The 17,088-nt window shown below is 42.3% G+C and overlaps 1 protein-coding gene across 1 annotated transcript; it reads right to left on the reverse strand.

Moving 5' to 3' along the window:
* Positions 1–825: 825 nt before the first annotated feature.
* Positions 826–17,088, reverse strand: LIPN (lipase family member N). The gene is made up of 9 exons (XM_059172483.1): positions 16,981–17,088; positions 16,274–16,391; positions 13,994–14,192; positions 12,317–12,426; positions 9,944–10,080; positions 8,021–8,161; positions 6,634–6,705; positions 6,015–6,086; positions 826–2,092 (listed from the first exon to the last, which is right to left on the reverse strand). The coding sequence occupies exons 1-9, from the start codon at positions 17,086–17,088 to the stop codon at positions 1,859–1,861; spliced, it is 1,191 nt and encodes a 396-aa protein (XP_059028466.1). The 3' UTR covers positions 826–1,858.

Raw genomic sequence — 17,088 nt, forward strand, 5'->3', positions numbered from 1 at the left:
CCGTTAGATGCTCGTTCCAGAATGAACTGGCATGTGCAGCAGACCAGGACCCGACCCACAGGGTTGAGCGGGGTCCTGGTGATCCCAGTGCAAGGCAGAGCCGCCTCAGTCTCACTGCAGGGCTGTGAGCACGAAAAAGGAATGTTCGCTGTTGGGAACCAGTGGGCTCCTCACGACTGTTTGCCCCATAGTGTTACTATAGCAACAGCCGAGTTAGATAAATCTTCTTAGGAGCTCTCTCAACTGACCTCCACTTAACTAGATTCCTATAGGAACCAATGCCTCTTTTCTCTCTTGTAGGTATCTTAACTGATGCCCAATGCCTCTTAAATAGTCCTAACAAATAGGCTCATCTATTATGGTCACATCTTTCCCCTCCTTCCTGTTGAACTGTAAGCTTACTAAGAGTTAGATGTTTGTTCTCAGACTTACTTATGACTCTTCTATTTGTTATAGTTGTTATATTATTTAATGCATTTTGGTTAATTTGGTTAAATGTGACTTTGAAAGACTGTATTGTTTGTATAAAACCACATTTTCACTGGGTGTTATACGCAACTGATAAATTATTGAACACTACATCTTAAACTGATGATATACTATATGTTGGCTACTTGAATTTAAATTAAAAAAATAAAAAAGAAAACTACATTTCATTCTTCAGAAGAGTTCCATAAAACTCACTTAAAACTGATAAACTTGGATAGTCTAATCTTGGTAAATAAAAGTTATATAAATATGGATGGATTTGCACTTCAAATGGCTTCCCCAGTATATTAAAATTATTATTCTTTTGAAATACTTTAAAATTAAGGTTATAAATGATGAGGTATGAATTATTTATTAAAGAATAATTATGTGGTATTTGACATCCAAAAGACCCTGATCCGACATGCAAATATTGGGGGGCTAACATACATTACTTTTTAAAAATTAACTGTGGGAGGTATGTACATTCCTTGAGGGATGTAAACAGTTTTCTGTTAGTGACATCTTCACAGAGGGTAAAGAACTTTTCCAAGTTTCCACTGCTCAGGAATCCAGAAACGGACACAAAACTTCATGCTGCTCTTGGAACTCTGTACTAAATCCTAGAATCAACATCTGCATCATTTAGAGAATGAAATAGAGCAAGACTTGGAATATTCCTAGCGCTCCCCCCCCTCCCCACCATAGGCTTTCTGGAAGCTGCTTTAAATGTCATTTGGGTATAAGCCATAGTATAAATCCCACTTTGACCGTGAAGACACTGCTGGTGATCAGTTTAACTTAGCTTTAGGGCAAGACGTGAGAGATTTATTTCTTATGTGTTGTAACTTCAGAACAAGCAGTAATTCAGCATATCCTACCTAGTCCTTCGTGGGAATACTTCCATTTTGTTAGTCTTTTCCAGTGTGATGTTCTCTTTCCTACTGGATGTGGACCAGAGCTTATTTTCATGGCCTGTTTACAGATGGCCATCATGTCTCTGGCCCTAGTGGTGATTTCAAGTAAGTCATAAGATCACCGCCCCCCAAAATATATTCCCAAATGGCTGCCTTTGCAAAGTCTCTCCTTTTAAGAAATTGACTTTAATGAGGAAAGAAAAAGGCCTCTTTGAACTACTCTCCCAAGGGCATATTTCGCACAAGTGAAAAATGGGGCCTCCCCTGACTGAGGGGGGAAGGTGGGAGAATTTTTAAGCCAATGAGCAGCACAGTTGAAATAACTCCTAGTGGGGATGTCGGGTAAGGGAAACCCTTAGCAACAGCAAATGAGTTGAAGGACGCCAGAGGAGGCCTCCCTGCTGACCAGTCTCTTTCCCAAAGCCTCCCCTGGGCTGGCAGGCAACTTTTAACCAAGAAGGAATTCCTTGCCATCAGGAGTATGACTTCATCAAGGCTATGATTTTACTATACACTCTCTGGGGAGCGTCCAGGCCCCAGATGAAATCGAAGTGGTTCCAGTCAGGCAAGAGGTCGAAGTACTGGAGATTCCTGATTTGGGGGATTATCCTGGCCACATCCCGGAATGTCACAAGGACGTCATGGCCACCAGCCCACATAGCAGTAGGCACCTTCATGGCAGTCAAGTCATAGAGCGGGGGACGGCTCTACGGAAGAGAAAGAAAGAGCCTTTGTGAGAGAAATCTCCTCACAGCAACAGCTGGGTTCAGCTACTGGGCTCAGCATTGACTACAAGTGCAGCTCTGTCAGGCACCGAGGGAAGCCTGCAATGGTCCGTATCTTCAAGGAGTGTGAAGGAAGGACGCAAGATAGGTCAACAGACATTTGCCTACAAAGTAGGGTATGTCAAATGCCACTAAACACTCCCCAAATACAATGGCAGTGAAGGTGAAGAAGACACAGCTTCTGGTTGGGAGCTTCTGAGGAAGAGGAATCATCTGAAATGACTCTGGAAGGACAGTTGGATTCTGTCACATAAGGATAAGGGTGAGAGGGCTTCCTAGCAGGTAGCAAGAACACGTACACCACGGTCAGAATGGCAAGCTGTCCAGAGAACCCCGGGACGAAACTGTGTGAGAGAATGCAGGAGGGTAGAAGATCGGAGACAGATAGTCAAGGGCCAGGCTAAGGTATTTTGACATCTTTCAGAAGTTTGGGAGGATGAGGCAGGGTCATTTCTCAGAGTTCTGTCTGAGGGTAACTGTAAGGGCCATTGGTCTGAGATGCCTTGAGGAAGGAATAGGCTGGAGGTAGATTCTGGAACAATCTAGACATGCAGCAGGGATGGTCCAGAGAAGGGACAATTGAAGCTATAGGTTAGGACTACATTCTCCAATGGAGAAAGAGAGAGAGGAAGAAGGCTGATCATTTGTGAATGGGGGCGATAGAAAGCAGCCAGAGGCGACGGGAGGATGAGGGAAATAATCAGAAAGAGAAGGCAAAACTCAAGATCAGCGCATTATGGAAGTCTGGGTTGGGGGAGTGAATGGCAAAGGTGCGTGGGAGCTCACAGAACATGCATTGGAGCAGGCCATTGGATGTGGCAGTCAAAAGGCACAAGTGACTTTAGATACAGTAGCTGTAATAGAAAAATGAAGACCCAAACTCCAGCTCTGGGGTTCAGGAGTGAGTGGAAGAGGGGAAGAAATGGAGAAACTCAGCCCTTTCAAATATTAAAAAAAAAAATGTTGATTAAAATGAGAGGGTTGGGGGACGCCTGGGTGGCTCAGTTGGTTAAGCAGCTGCCTTCAGCTCAGGTCATGATCCCAGCGTCCTGGGATCGAGTCCCACATCGGGCTCCTTGCTCGGCAGGGAGCCTGCTTCTCCCTCTGCCTCTGCCTGCCATTCTGTCTGCCTGTGCTCGCTCTCTCTCTCCCTCTCTCTGACAAATAAATAAAATCTTTAAAAAAAAAAAAAAAAATGAGAGGGTTGGAATGATGAGTGATAGATTCCGTAGGTTGATGGAAGGCTTTTTTGTTTGTTTTTCATAAAGAACAGCAATTAATTTAAGAGTGTAATGGGAGGGGCGCCTGGGTGGCTCGGTGGGTTAAGCCTTTGCCTTTGGCTCAGGTCATGATCTCAGGGTCCTGGAATGGAGCCCCACATTGGGCTCTCTGCTCAGCAGGGAGCCTGCTTACCTACCTCTCTGTGCCTGCCTTTCTGCCTACTTGTGATCTCTGTCTGTCAAATAAATTAATAAAATCTTAAAAAAAAAAAAAAAAAGAGTGTAATGGGAACCAGGAGGAAGAGGAGATAAGAAGAGATGGGGCCAAGGGCACAGGCCCATAAACTTGGGAAATAAGTGGGTCTTCATTTTCTGAAAGAGGAAGGGAGAAGAGAAGGGGACAGCGACATTTTAGGATGCATAAGAGGGACTTTAAGAAATTTCATTCATGCAACAAGTAGGTGTTAAGGGCCCAGGAAGTGCCAGGGCCTCTCCCAGGTGAGAAAACATCTGGTGAACAAAACAGAAGGAAATCTCTACCCTCGTGGAGCTTACACGGGTGAGTCTCCTTATTCTCGATAAAATGCAACAGGCTCAAAGATTGGCCTAGGAACTTAAGAAGACGGCAAAGTAATGAGGCTAGAATAGAATAAAAATTAACTTCAAGTGGCCTAAAATCATACTCAAAGCAAACAGGATCATCCTGGACTCAGATGGAGCCAGCGAACCATGGAGAAATTCTAAGGACACTGACCCTCCCACACACTTAAGTCAGTACGTTGTATCCTTCGGTCTTAACATTTTATTTGTCAATTTTGCCTCAATAAAGCTGAAAAAGAAAGAGCTTGACTAACAATGGTCTTAAGTGTATGGGTGACATTTTTATTTTATTTTCTTGTAAATGGAAACAATTTATAAATATAATATGCTCATTAAAAATAATGGAAGAGCGGCACCTGGGTGGCTCAGTGAGTTAAAGCCTCTGCCTTAAAATCCCTCTGTCCTGGGATCGAGGCCCCCCGCATCATCGGGCTCTCTGCTCAGTGGGGAGCCTGCTTCCCCCTCTCTCTCTCTGTCTGCCTCTCTGCTTACTTGTGATCTCTGTCTGTCAAATAAATAAATAAAAATCTTTTTAAAAAATAATGGAAGAAAAAAGAATTATGTCAAATCCAAATTGAGAGTCTCCTTAATTCCTTCACATTCTCCCCGTTCAGTCTGCCTTTCTTCCCTCTCTGAAGGTAATTCTTTTCACATTTGTTGTGGCTGTTTGTTTTTTTTTTTTAATTTTGTTTTGTTTTTGTTTTTCTGTTTTTCTTTTTTCCCTGGACTTATTCTAAGCATTTGCAAATATATGCATCTGTGAATATATACAGTCTGAGGGGCAGGGGAAAACATCTGGGGGTAGTGGTAACTTCTATATCTAAATTATGGCATGGTTACCCAAATGAGTGTGTTTGCCAAAACTCACTGAATTGGAAAATTTGTGAATTTCATTGTATGTAAATTACACCTTAATCAAGCTTAAAAAATAATAAAAATGTACATAGCTCTCTTAGTTGTCCTTAGGGCTAGTAGAATCATTTGTCCCACAATTCAATCCATTCACTAATGGAGAAATTGGCTGGTCTGATTGACTGTTTTGATGCTTAGAAACAACGTAATTGGTCCATATTTGCACTCATAAATTGCCTTCAATACATCAGTCTGGGAAAACATTGGGAAAATTTAATTTAATGTGTTTGGTTCATATAAAGAAGCCCAGCTCTTGAATTTGAGAAAAGAAATGGTGGCAACAGGATTTATCACAGGAACAGAAGGCCTAAATGAGTCTACAAATTCTAGTGTGAAATATCAGATGGAAAAAAGAGGCTAAAGGGTGTCTGAGTGGCTTGGTTGGTTAAGCAACTGCCTTTGGATTAGATCATGATCCCAGGGTCAGTGGGATCGAGTCCCACATCAGGGTCCCCCTGCTCTGCAGAGACCCTGCTTCTCTTTCTCTCTCTGCCTACTGGTTCCCCTGTTTGTGTTCTCTCTCTCTCTCTGTCAAGGAAATAAATGAGATCTTTTAATAAACAACAAAAACAAAATGTGGCTAATAGCTCAACTCATCATGGGTGGATAATATTCTTTTAATTTTCATGTGGGATCCTATATTTTTTTCTGTTGATATCAAGAACCGGGTATTCATTTTCCCTGTACACTTCTATAGATTTTTAAAAAACAATTTTCATTATTATACAGTCAACGAAATATATGTTAAAAACCACCTCCATGGCACTGGCTAGGTCTTGTGTAACCATACATGAAAAAGCAAGATTAAAACTTGTGTGAAAGCAGCGACACTGAGAAGACTAGGATAAATGCAGTAAAATATTAATACATCTTGTGTTCTGTGGGTGGAGGGATTATACATTATTTTAATTCCTTCGGACATGCCTCTTTTATTTCTATCCTATTTATTTTTAGATGTTCTGCAATGAACACATATTTAAATTAGTCACTTTTTAAAAAGCTCTTTCAATGGGAATGCCACCAATCATCAGGTTAGATTCTTTTCACCCTCCAATAATTTCTTATTATAATGTCTCAAAGCCACCCTTCTGGGGCCATTCCAAACAGCTCACCTGATTGTAGTGATGCATGTTCTCTGCTTCACTTCCCCAGTCATAAGCTCTGAATTCATCAGATCTGTAAAGCTGAAATACATGTTTTTTGGAAAAAACCATCAGAGTAAGAATCACAATTGTTAACAGTAAATCTTAGAAAACCACTGTGCCCTGGGAAGAAAATAAGACTCCTGGGTCATTAGAAGGATAGAAATACATTTTACATTTCATACATTTGTGCTTTTAGAAGCACAAGGCCAGCAGAAAGGGAAGCAATGACTGCCCTTGGTTTGAAGGGACAGCGAAGGGAAAATCAGGACTCCTCAGGGGGCAGTCAAAGCTCGGGTAGCTCTCTCCAGGAAAGTTCGATCCCATGAGGCTTTCCCCGGTTACCTCCTGCTTCAGCTCAGGGTCTGTTTTCCAAGCTCCCATCTAAGACTTGGCTCATTTTTGTCACCTACTTGGTCTATACCATAACTTGCCCTTTTCCTTACAATCTGGGGAAATCAAACCAGAGACGGTGATGGAGACAAAGTAGAAGCCAGTTTCAAAACTTCTAGGGGGTAGACCTGCTAACTCTCTCCTTTCAGATGTGCTGAAATGAGATTGGAGAGTCCTTCCATGGCAAAGACACTACCTGTTTTATATGCAGGATGTTCTGCATTGATGATCCAGTGGGAGCATGTGACATATACACATCCATTCGACTCTGGAGGGAAAGAAAACATAGTATGCCAGAAATCACTCAGGGAAAGGAACAATACCTCCCAGAAGCAGAGAACGAGTGTTCTAAGAGTAGCAAACCCAGACGGGGTTTGGGAAATGAAGAGGCTGAATCACCTAGGTAAGGAAGAGCTCAGGTCAGGCACCTGACTGTGAGTAAAAGCATGGGTTGCTTCAGCGCAATCCTGCACCAGCTCCAGGGTAATTTGCAAGCGGGGTTTCGGAGCGTGGAGGGGTGCTGTGCGCATGCGCGTGGGTGTGCATGGTCCCTGATCCGCCCGTCCCACCACCTGGGCCTCGGAACTTAACCCTGTTAATTATAAGCTTTGTGACTTTGGTCAACTTGTGGGTTTCTGTATTTTCACCTATTAAATGAACATACTAAAAATCATACTGTGCCAGGCTTTTTTGAGGCTAAAATAAAATATTGCAGAAGAAAAACTAAATATAATCACTTCAGATGCACTGTGCTTTGGTCTTTGTAAACATTATAGAGATAAAAATTATAGAGATATACTAGTAATGGGAATCCTATGTCTTAGAACTCTGCAGAGTTGAAAATATTTATTGTTGAATAAGAAGACTTTGAACAATGGTCCTTCTCCTATTTTGGTTTGGCTCAAGTTCGCCTCTTGAATAGGAGTAGGATGGCTGGCGAGAAGGGTCATTTGGGGACTGGCTTCGCTGTATCAGCCTCGCTGGCCGTCATATGCAATGTGACAGAGCTAGCCATCCAACCACAGTAGCCTGCAGATATACACGCCTCCTCCTTGAATTCTCCATAACAGGAAACGAAGAGTTGATGAAACAGCCTTGCTCATCTTTTGAGGGAGAAGAGTTCTATCTCTGTTCCATTTTGTCTTGTGCTTTCCAAGTTAAGTGGGGAGTTTTAACCGAGGCCAAAGTCACCCAACAAAGGAAGGCACAGAGGAAATAAGTTCTACGCTTATATGGACTTCTCTTCTTTTCTGTGATTTTTTTTTTTTTTAAATGCAGGGTATCATTTCTAAAATCACATTGACTATAGTATGGTGGCTGATAGGGAATGGGCAAAACTCCTACTCATGATGGACATCTGTTTTCCTAATATGACCGTGGATGGAAGGATGAACCTGCCTACTCTTCCCCCCAGTTTTCATAATCATGCACCATTGAATACTCAATCTAGGCATAGCAAATCTCTGCCTTTACAGTTTAGAAAACCACATTAGTTTATGCAGCGTGATAGATCCACCAAAGTGAGTCTAAAAAAAGCTGGAATCTCTTAAAGCATCAAATGGCCCCATAATCATTGTACATACCATATTCATATTTTTCTTGTCGTATCCAGCCCATAAGGACAAAAATTCACTACATATCACCCATAATATTTTATTGTTGCAGATTTTGAGGGCGGGTTCCTTTCCTGTCTTTAGAAATACACCTTTGGTACCAAAAATACCCTGTAAAAATAAACAATAATTATCCTTTCAAGAACGGATTTCTGGCTTCTTGACATTCCCTTCATCCCAGGAATAAGGATTCTTAGAGATCCATTTCCATTTGTATTTGGTGTTTCTGCTAAGGAGACTAAGTCACTTGGGAAAAGGAACTACTTGTGAATCCATCTCTATCCAGGGAAGATCAACAAATATCATTTAAAAAGAGATTGCATTCAGGCTCTTCAACTCCAAATTAACTTCTCCGTGGTGGAGCTCCCCTATCCCGTCCAATCAGTGACTGCCTCTGTTTCTCATTTCTCATTAACTGGCAAGAGAGGTGGAACATTTTCTCCTTAAGGCTAGACATTGCCTTGACTAGGAAGGAAAAGCAGGATTTTTCCCTACTACCTATGGGCACACTGTCTTTTTAGCAGTGTCCCAGTGGAGCCAGCTCTTGGACTGGAAAGTAGACCATGGCATTCGTACTGAGGGAAGGGGACCACTGCACAGAAAATACTTGAAATCACGGGATGCAGCACAGTTAAAACGTGTAGGGTTTGAGAGAGTAAGCTTGGGTGCGGGGCGCCCAGTTGGAAGGACTGGAGTTTCTGGCCACAGACATGAAGCGGTGGGAGGGATCAGGGGATGGCACTGAAAGGGGCAAGAAATCTGAGAGTCAGTTATAGGAAACTGACATAAGCCTCAGACCTACCTATGCCCACAAAGCTATATATTATAAAAATGATGTAGAGACAGATGTATCTGCCTCCCAATGTAATGTAACTATTTTGTCTGCTGAACTCTACCCAAATGTAGAAAACATCCCAAACTAACTGATGTTAGTCACATTTTGGCAACAGAACCATCAACCCCACAAAAGGGAACTTGCATCACCTGAGCTTATAGTAAACAACACAATAAACTATGCAACAAATCATTAGGTTCTATGGAAATTCATCCTTGTGTTTGCCCACAAATTTTTTTTTTTTTCCATTCTCACCCCTTCACATTAAGCCAGGGCCTCATTTTACATGTGAATTACTGTGAAACCCTTATCAGTCTACTTGATTTCATTTTGGCCCAAATCCATTTTAGCTGACACCCTAAATCGAAGGGGCAATTTTGCCAAAATACTATGTTTATCACAGCAATGTCCTTTTTAGAGAAAGAAAAAGCAAACAGAAAAAAAAAATATATATATATATATATAAAAGACTTTTGATGGATAAAGTCCCAAATTCACAATTGGCAACCAAACTACATCTTCAACCTTGGAAAATAACCAATAAATTCTGAACAAATAATTGAGCTGTAAGACATTTAGATTTTGGAATCGTAGCCTTAGTAAATTAAAGCAAACTCCGTTACAGGAAGGGGTTGTAGTATTCAGGCTCATGTAATATTAAAGTCAGAAATGTCAGGGATTATAGGGAACTTGAAAAATGTCTTTCACTTGGGCATTGTGAATTTACTGACTGCCCAGTGCAATAAGAACGGAACAAGAAAACTTGAGTGGACTTTCAGCTACACTGTGCTCACTTCAGATAGAAATTCTGACATATACTCAGATCTGTTCATGACTGAGTATAGTAAGTTATATATGGGAATCGTAGACATGTACATGGGTACACACACACACACATACACACACACAAAGCACATGGTCACAGAGTCTGGTTTCTACAGATTTCATGTAAATTTCCTACTTTCCCACTATTGCTTCATAATAGACTTTAAAATAGTAAGAGTCTACGATCCAAAATGGGACCCTCAGAGACATTTTGGCAAAAATGAGGAGCCTACCTTGATTATGGAATTTGGAAGTAGAAAAAAACTGGTAAAAATGCCCGTGGGATATTTGAATGAGACCACAGGACCCAAGGCAAAATTCATTTTGATTCTTTGTGCCAGTTCAGGCATGGTGGAAAAGGCTACAAACCCTAAGAGAACAGGAGACAAGACAATCTTGTAAAAATTAGAAAATACTGAGGCAACATTTCTACTAGCAAAAGTGGAATTCTGCTTTGACACTTTTTCCTTCTGTTGCAATAATCCCACGGGTGAACTGAGAAACTCTTCTGAGTTATTCTGTGAAGATAACATGCCCTTAGTCCTGTCTGCTCTTGTATCCATTTTTCTTGTATTCTAGACAATTCGACTTCTCTGGGGAGAGTGAGGGATAAGCTGCGTGAGCCCGGGGACAGCTTCACCCCCCAGTGTGGGCTAAGTGCTGACAATGCTGTCATTTTACCCCAACCCTGAGATTCCAGGGTGAGTCACAGAGCTTCCAGAAGTAAACAGTCTGTTCACAGGAGGGGAATGCATCAGTTCTTGATGTGGTATTATCCAGTGATCCCGCAGTTGCTTTTTTCTCACAGTGCAAAGAGATGTCATCCCTTCCAGTGCTTTACTGGGTGCTCACTGACCTCTAGAATGTTCCCTGATTTCTCTCAGTCCCCTGTGGTCCTGATAAGGCCAGCCATCTCCATCCTCTTTGACTTTTCAGCAACAGCATAGCAAGCATTTCAAGCCCCATGAGAATAAGGGTGGAGAGCAGCCCTGCATGGGCAAGGATGTGTTCTATATGTGTATTTTGGTTCCCTGAGATGCCTTTCTGGGCCCCCCACTGTGTGTAAGCATGTGTGTGTGCGCTCAAGCTTGCTTTTTTTTTTTTTTTTTTTTTTTCCCTCCCTGAAAGTCTTGTTGAAACACTGAAACCATCTTGGCCAGAAAAAGAGCTGACTTTGTATTAATTGGCCGAGCAATTGATACAAAGACTGAAACTCGTATACTGGTCTAACACTTCCTGTAGAAGATCTCTGGAAGTGTGTGGAGGTGAGTTGTTCCGTGCTCACACTGACCAGCAGTGTGAGTCGGAGCCTGGGTTGCCAAATGTATTGTGAAGAGTGGGTCCTTCCCACATAACAAAAATTGCTCTGCCCCAAATGCAGAGGATGTCCACTGAAAAATTCATGCCCTACATACAAGGCAGAGAAATGCTGATCAGATATTTTGTTTTCTTTGCAGATCAGATGTAAGAGCACATCTACATCCTGCCCACTTTCTAGACCCTATTCAAGCCATTCTGTCTCTATCTGGTTCCTCCACACGCCCAGACACCCTCACTGGGGTTGGGGGGGGGGGGTGTTCATATGGACCTAATTTGAATCTGTGTCCTTAAAATTGGAAGTTTTAGTGGAAGATCACTAACAAATTCACAATATTCATATAATGAATTCCTCTAAATTTTTATTTGGAGCTGGATTTTTTATTTCTTCTGAAAAGATCTAGGAAATCATTAGGAAGTACATTTTCAAAGAGAAAGGTCTTGGACTTCTAAACATTTTCTACATAGTACTTGCATTAAATTGCTAGTTCATAAATACTAAATTGCACGTTAAATAGATAAACCCAGTTGATGTATGCTTTTGTGTATCAACTAAAAGAAAAAAAGTGACCAGAGTGACGCCTGAGTGCCTCAGTTGGTTAAATGTCTGCTTTGGCTAAAGTCCTGATCCTGGAGTCTGGGGATTAAGCCTTACATTGGGCTTCCTGCTCAGTGGGGAGTCTGTTTCTCCCTCTCCCTCTGTCCCTGCCCCTTCTCATGTGTTCTATCTCTCAAATAAGTAAATAAAATCTTAAAAAAAAAAAAAGTGATCGGGGGCGCCTGGGTGGCTCAGTGGGTTAAAGCCTCAGCCTTCAGCTCAGGTCATGATCCCAGGGTTCTGGGACTGAGCCCCACATTGGGCTCTCTGCTCAGGAGGGAGCCTGCCCACCCCACTTCTGCCTCTCTGCTTACTTGTGATCTCTGTCAGGTAAATGAATAAAATCTTTTTAAAAAAAGTGATTGTATTATTTTCAATTCATTTAAATGTCAGTATAACCTCACCCTTTTACTATTTTTTAAAATCCCAAATGGGTTGTGAGGAAGGTATGATCGACACATACTTCAGGGATATTTCATGTCATTAGGCGTTACTAGTTTCATGCAGAGGGGACCTAGAAACTTACTCTTTGCAAATTTGGGGCACATGGAAATTCTATCACCATTACAAAAGTGCTGTTGTAACCAGAAATGGAGGAAAGATTTGCCCAACATGCAGTTTCTGAAATTCAAGAAAGGTGAACACCTGTGAGGCCCTGACCCTTGTAAAACACTGACATTTGTAAACATACCTATTGTAGTGCCAAGTGAGTGCCCGATGAAATACAGCTTCTCCTGACCGGTTTTATTTACAATTAAATCTACTATTGCTGGGAGATCGTATTTGGCCATTTCATCAAAACTGCAAAATGAAACAGGGGCTTGTAAGTACCTGCCACCAAGTTGAACACTCAGAGCACCCGCTCACCTATTTTTCATGCCCAGAATGCTGGTGGGCACTTCATTCTTTATCCAATTACATGTGGGCTAGTGTGGCTTCCATTTGCTGCATTTCTGTGTGTTACTGTCTAATAGCAGGACTGATTTCAAGCCTTGTGTGTGCGGTCTGAAGGCCAGTCCTCCCCTTCCTCCTCCCATCCACTCCCCCTTCTCCTGCTCGGCCTGCCTCTTCTTCAAACAGCCACAGGGCCCTTCCAGACCTTCAGGCTATAGAACACTCAGCTTTGGAAGCAGACCTGGAGGCGGATCATGACTCTGGCTGAAACTCTTGATACATTACTTAAATGCTCTGAGCTTCAGTTTGCTCATCTGTGAAATGACCTTCATGCCCATTTGGGAGCAGACCTGCTCAAGGGACTGGATGACAGGCAAGGCATGACTCAGGTGCACCTGCTGTTGATGTTTCTTCCCATATCAGAGACATGTTCCGTATCTACCAAAATGCCACAGCACCAGTTCAGCTGGCATTCACGCAGGAGAACAAAAAGACCTTCAAAATACTCAGTGGTTCCAGGTAGCCTATGGGCTCAAGGGTTGCTTATCAAAAGGACACGTAAGGAAATCTGTAGGCTGACACTCCCAAGTATAAGAAAATTCTTGTGATGTCTTACAGCAAACAAGTTCCAAGCTCCCTGCCAAGGGGCAGTGACGCAAAATATTTCCTGATGTTTGTTCCTGCCCAAAGGCTCTGACCCTAACAATTTATTCTACCCTTCCTGATTCCCCACCTGCCAGCGGGTGCTGAATATTTCATTAGCATGGGAGGAATGCACACTCTGTTCTAGCAGCAGGCTTGCAAACCAACAGGGAGCTTAGCCTTGCACAGGGAAATATCTTACAAGAATCAGCCTGTCCTCTGGTGACAGCAGAAATACTTTCAGTGAAAGAAGGAGGTAGCATACGAGGACATTGTTCTCTATGGCCCATCAGCAAGGTTTTAAAGACCTCATATCGGGGTTCTCTTGAAAATGGTATCTACTACAGTTACAACCAGAATTTCTCTAAATAAAATACAGTACCGGCACACACCATCTCTGTCCAAGAGAAAAGACCTGGATTAGCAGCACTAGAATGAATAGACGTTTCATGAAGATGGGCACTTTTCTCACTCTTGAGTGCTCAGAGCCTATAACTGTACATACAGGAGACACTCAGCAAACATTGATTGAATGAGTGTGTTCCTTGGTCACAGGAATTCCCTGAGCTGTCCCTTGGGACATATTTATATTGTATAGTATTGGATAGAACTGGATGTTAAAAAACCATCTCGTTAAAATGATGTAGCTAACTTGTGGGCCAATCAGTGGAAATCTAACTTCCTGCTGTTTCTTTGCTTTGAGATATTAGTAGAAACTACAAGGAACTATGTGCCTTCCAGTGTTATGAATTATTATTAATATCACCCACACTATTATATTCAAAGAAATTGTCTCCAACTTTCCACATGATTTTTCTTAGATGAGGCTTACCTAAAGGCCCAGAATTTTTCTTCAGTGACGGACAATGTTCTGTGCCTTCTTGACCAAGTGTTCCCCCGACTGTTTCCCATCCAGACATCATAACCTGCATCTGCTAGAAGGAACCCAAGGCTGCCATTGGCATAATTCTCCAACCAAGAGGCATTGTCTGCAAATAAGGCATGTTGCAAATACACGACTGGCCGGGGTCCTGGAAGGAGGAAGGGAGAAGAGAGAGAGGGGAGAGAAAATAATTTATGATAAAAAGAACATCTCAGGAACATGATAGAAACCCCTCCCACATACACACCCCACAACAGAAGAAGCAAAACCCAAAACCAGCATTCACCTTTCCCCTTGTCATTGGTGTAGAGGAGGAGAGTCACGTGTAAGTTTCTCAAGCATGTTTATTACACCTGGTGCTGTGCTGACGGATGAACATGCAAGAGCTTGTTATGGCCTCATGATACCTCTACCGAGTAGCGACTACTTTAAGGATCCTCATTTTACAGCTGCAGAAACTGAGCTTTAAGGTAGTGAAGTACCTTTCCCAAGGGGCCACCTAATTAACAAGATGCAGAGCCAGGACGCAAGCCCAGTTCTGTTTCACACCGCAGTGGGTGCTTGTAAACTGTGCTCCCAGCTCTAGGAATTCACATTTGCATATCTCTGGGGTCTGATTGGCAAAGACAGGAAAATGATCATGTCTGATGGAATCCCTTGCCTCTTCCAGGGAGGAGGAGGATGGGAGCATAAATGGACAGTGACTGATTTCCTCTCCAAGCTTCTAGCCAAATCCCCAGCCTCTGCCCACCAGAGAGCATTTGAAAACCCCAAATATAATAGAGTCAGCTTAACATCCCTCTGATGACTGTCAGATTCTTGAGGGAGAGGGTATTCAGGGAGATGAGGCTGAACCAGTGCAGAAGGTTTCAAAAGGCAGCATAATATAGCGCCTTAAGAGTATAGGCTCTGGAGCTGGCTGGGTTTGAGTCCTGATTCCATCACTCGCTATGTGTGTGTGACTTTGAGCCTGTTACACAGCCTGCTCAGGTTCATCACCTGTAAAATGATAACTATTCATAGTACTGACCTCTTAGGAATGCTGAGAGGTTTCTCCGATATAAATTAATGTAAAGTTTTTAGAATAATACACTTAACCCATGGTTCTTAACTCCAAACCTTCCCAAATTCTTCCTCCTTGGAAAGGAGAAAAATGCCCTCCTTTTATGGTTCCCAGCCCCCTCCCTCCAAGCCTGGTGTTGCCAGATTTAGAAAAGAAGAAAAAAAAAAGAAAGAAAGAAAGAAAGAAAGAAAGAAAGCGAAGATTAACTGGAAGACTCAGGATGGCCTGTTGATCTGAATTTCGGATACGGGATGAACAATATTTGGTTAAGTACATTCTGAAGAGGAACTTGTCCAAGAAACTGATTTGTTAGTGATCACAGAGTCAACTTTGACTTCTGCCATTTGTCTCTTACCCTCGCCTTTGTCCCACTCTCAATGTTCATTCTGAATCTCTAGAATTATGCCTTTCTTTCTTGGAGGACAGAAGTCAAACAGGGCCATTTCAGCAGCCTCTGAATACGAATGGCAGGACGGACAGCGCAGTGATGGGGTACAGGATTTGCCCTCCTGTCTTCCCAGATACTCTGCTCCTTCTTCTCTGTTCCTCACTCATCCTGAGCTTTGCAGTGACTTGTCCCTACTTAAAGAGTAATTTCCTCTGCTTTTGCGTGGCTGGCTCTTCATGCTAGAATTTAGGCCACATCAACACCATGCTCCTTCCTCCCACAAAACTTGTGTCCCTCGGATCAAAATAAAGGAAGAATGTTCCAATTTTCCTTCCTGGAAAAAGTTTCAGAAATGTCAGGGTCATCTAATTTGATTTTTTAGTCCTGCCGAAGGGGGCCTATTGATTCTAAAGGGGGCAGGAGAGACTTCATGCAACCCAGCCAACCTCTTTGCAAGTGAAGAAATCCCTTTCCTGGGATGCAGCAATTTTTCACATGAGAAATGAGTCACGAATGAAAGAAATGTTGGTCCCGCCTTTGCATTCACACCCCCAGCAAGCGAGCCTGTTTGCTGTCAACAAGATCTGTCTTGCCCGTCATATTTTTAGGTTCTTGGCTGTCTTCAGAAAATTGGAAAAGAAGGAGACTCCCTTTAACTGTTTAAAGACTAATCTAAGAATTGAGCCAAGTTTGATAAACCAGTCATTCTCTCAGTGGAAAGCCAGTCCTAAGGTGTAGTGATATGCCGTTGCCTTCACAGGATAGACTCATCTCGTACCTGGGCTCCGGGCACCTCTTCGTCCATGGGGAATTCTGTTGACACTGAGGATGTACCCGTCCTGAGTGGTGACGTCATACTCTTCACTGGGGTAGCCATTATAGGTGATGATCTCACTCTGCCCCGTGAAAACACAGACATTAGCTCTACATCTTCTCCAAAGTGTTTTGGAAGGAACTAGAACAAAGCATCTTGTCTGTCCTTATTGGGGTGAATTATCTGAAATCTGTAGCCCCAGGTAACTGCAAAATCGATTTATTATGTAAAGTCTTGATTTTAAAAAATTAGCAGAATATTAAAAAATGTCTGCTATTGGCAAATTTGGGGGTGGGTAGTTGGGTAGAGATGGCATTAGGTATTGACCCATCTTTCTGACAGAACTATATTCTCCAGCCAGCTAATTCTCGAGACCCCTTTTGGTTGGGGAGAAGGCGGTCATATATAATATCCAAGGGGCTTGGAATAGAAATTTTTAATATTTTTAAAATATAAATTCAAACAAGGAGGTTGCCTATAAATTCTTTTTTGCTTTACATTACTGGAAAGTGTTATTTACTCAGCCAAAAGAGAAGTTCTCCCTAGCTTGACTCTCAGAGAAACCTTAAATATCACCTATGTTTTATCTGTTCCCTTATTTGAGACTTTTTGCTCTCATAAGACCATGCATCTGCCTTATGTGATGTCCTTTGGGACTTGGCATGACTTACAATATTCATCCACACTTCAGGATTCGCTTCATTTTCCAAATTAAAGAATCTATCAGCATTTAAAGTTCCACAGATCAAACAACAGGTTGTTGTTAAAACCAGCCACAT

Source organism: Mustela lutreola, chromosome 4 (genome assembly GCF_030435805.1).
Source record: "Mustela lutreola isolate mMusLut2 chromosome 4, mMusLut2.pri, whole genome shotgun sequence".
Lineage (NCBI taxonomy): Eukaryota > Metazoa > Chordata > Mammalia > Carnivora > Mustelidae > Mustela > Mustela lutreola.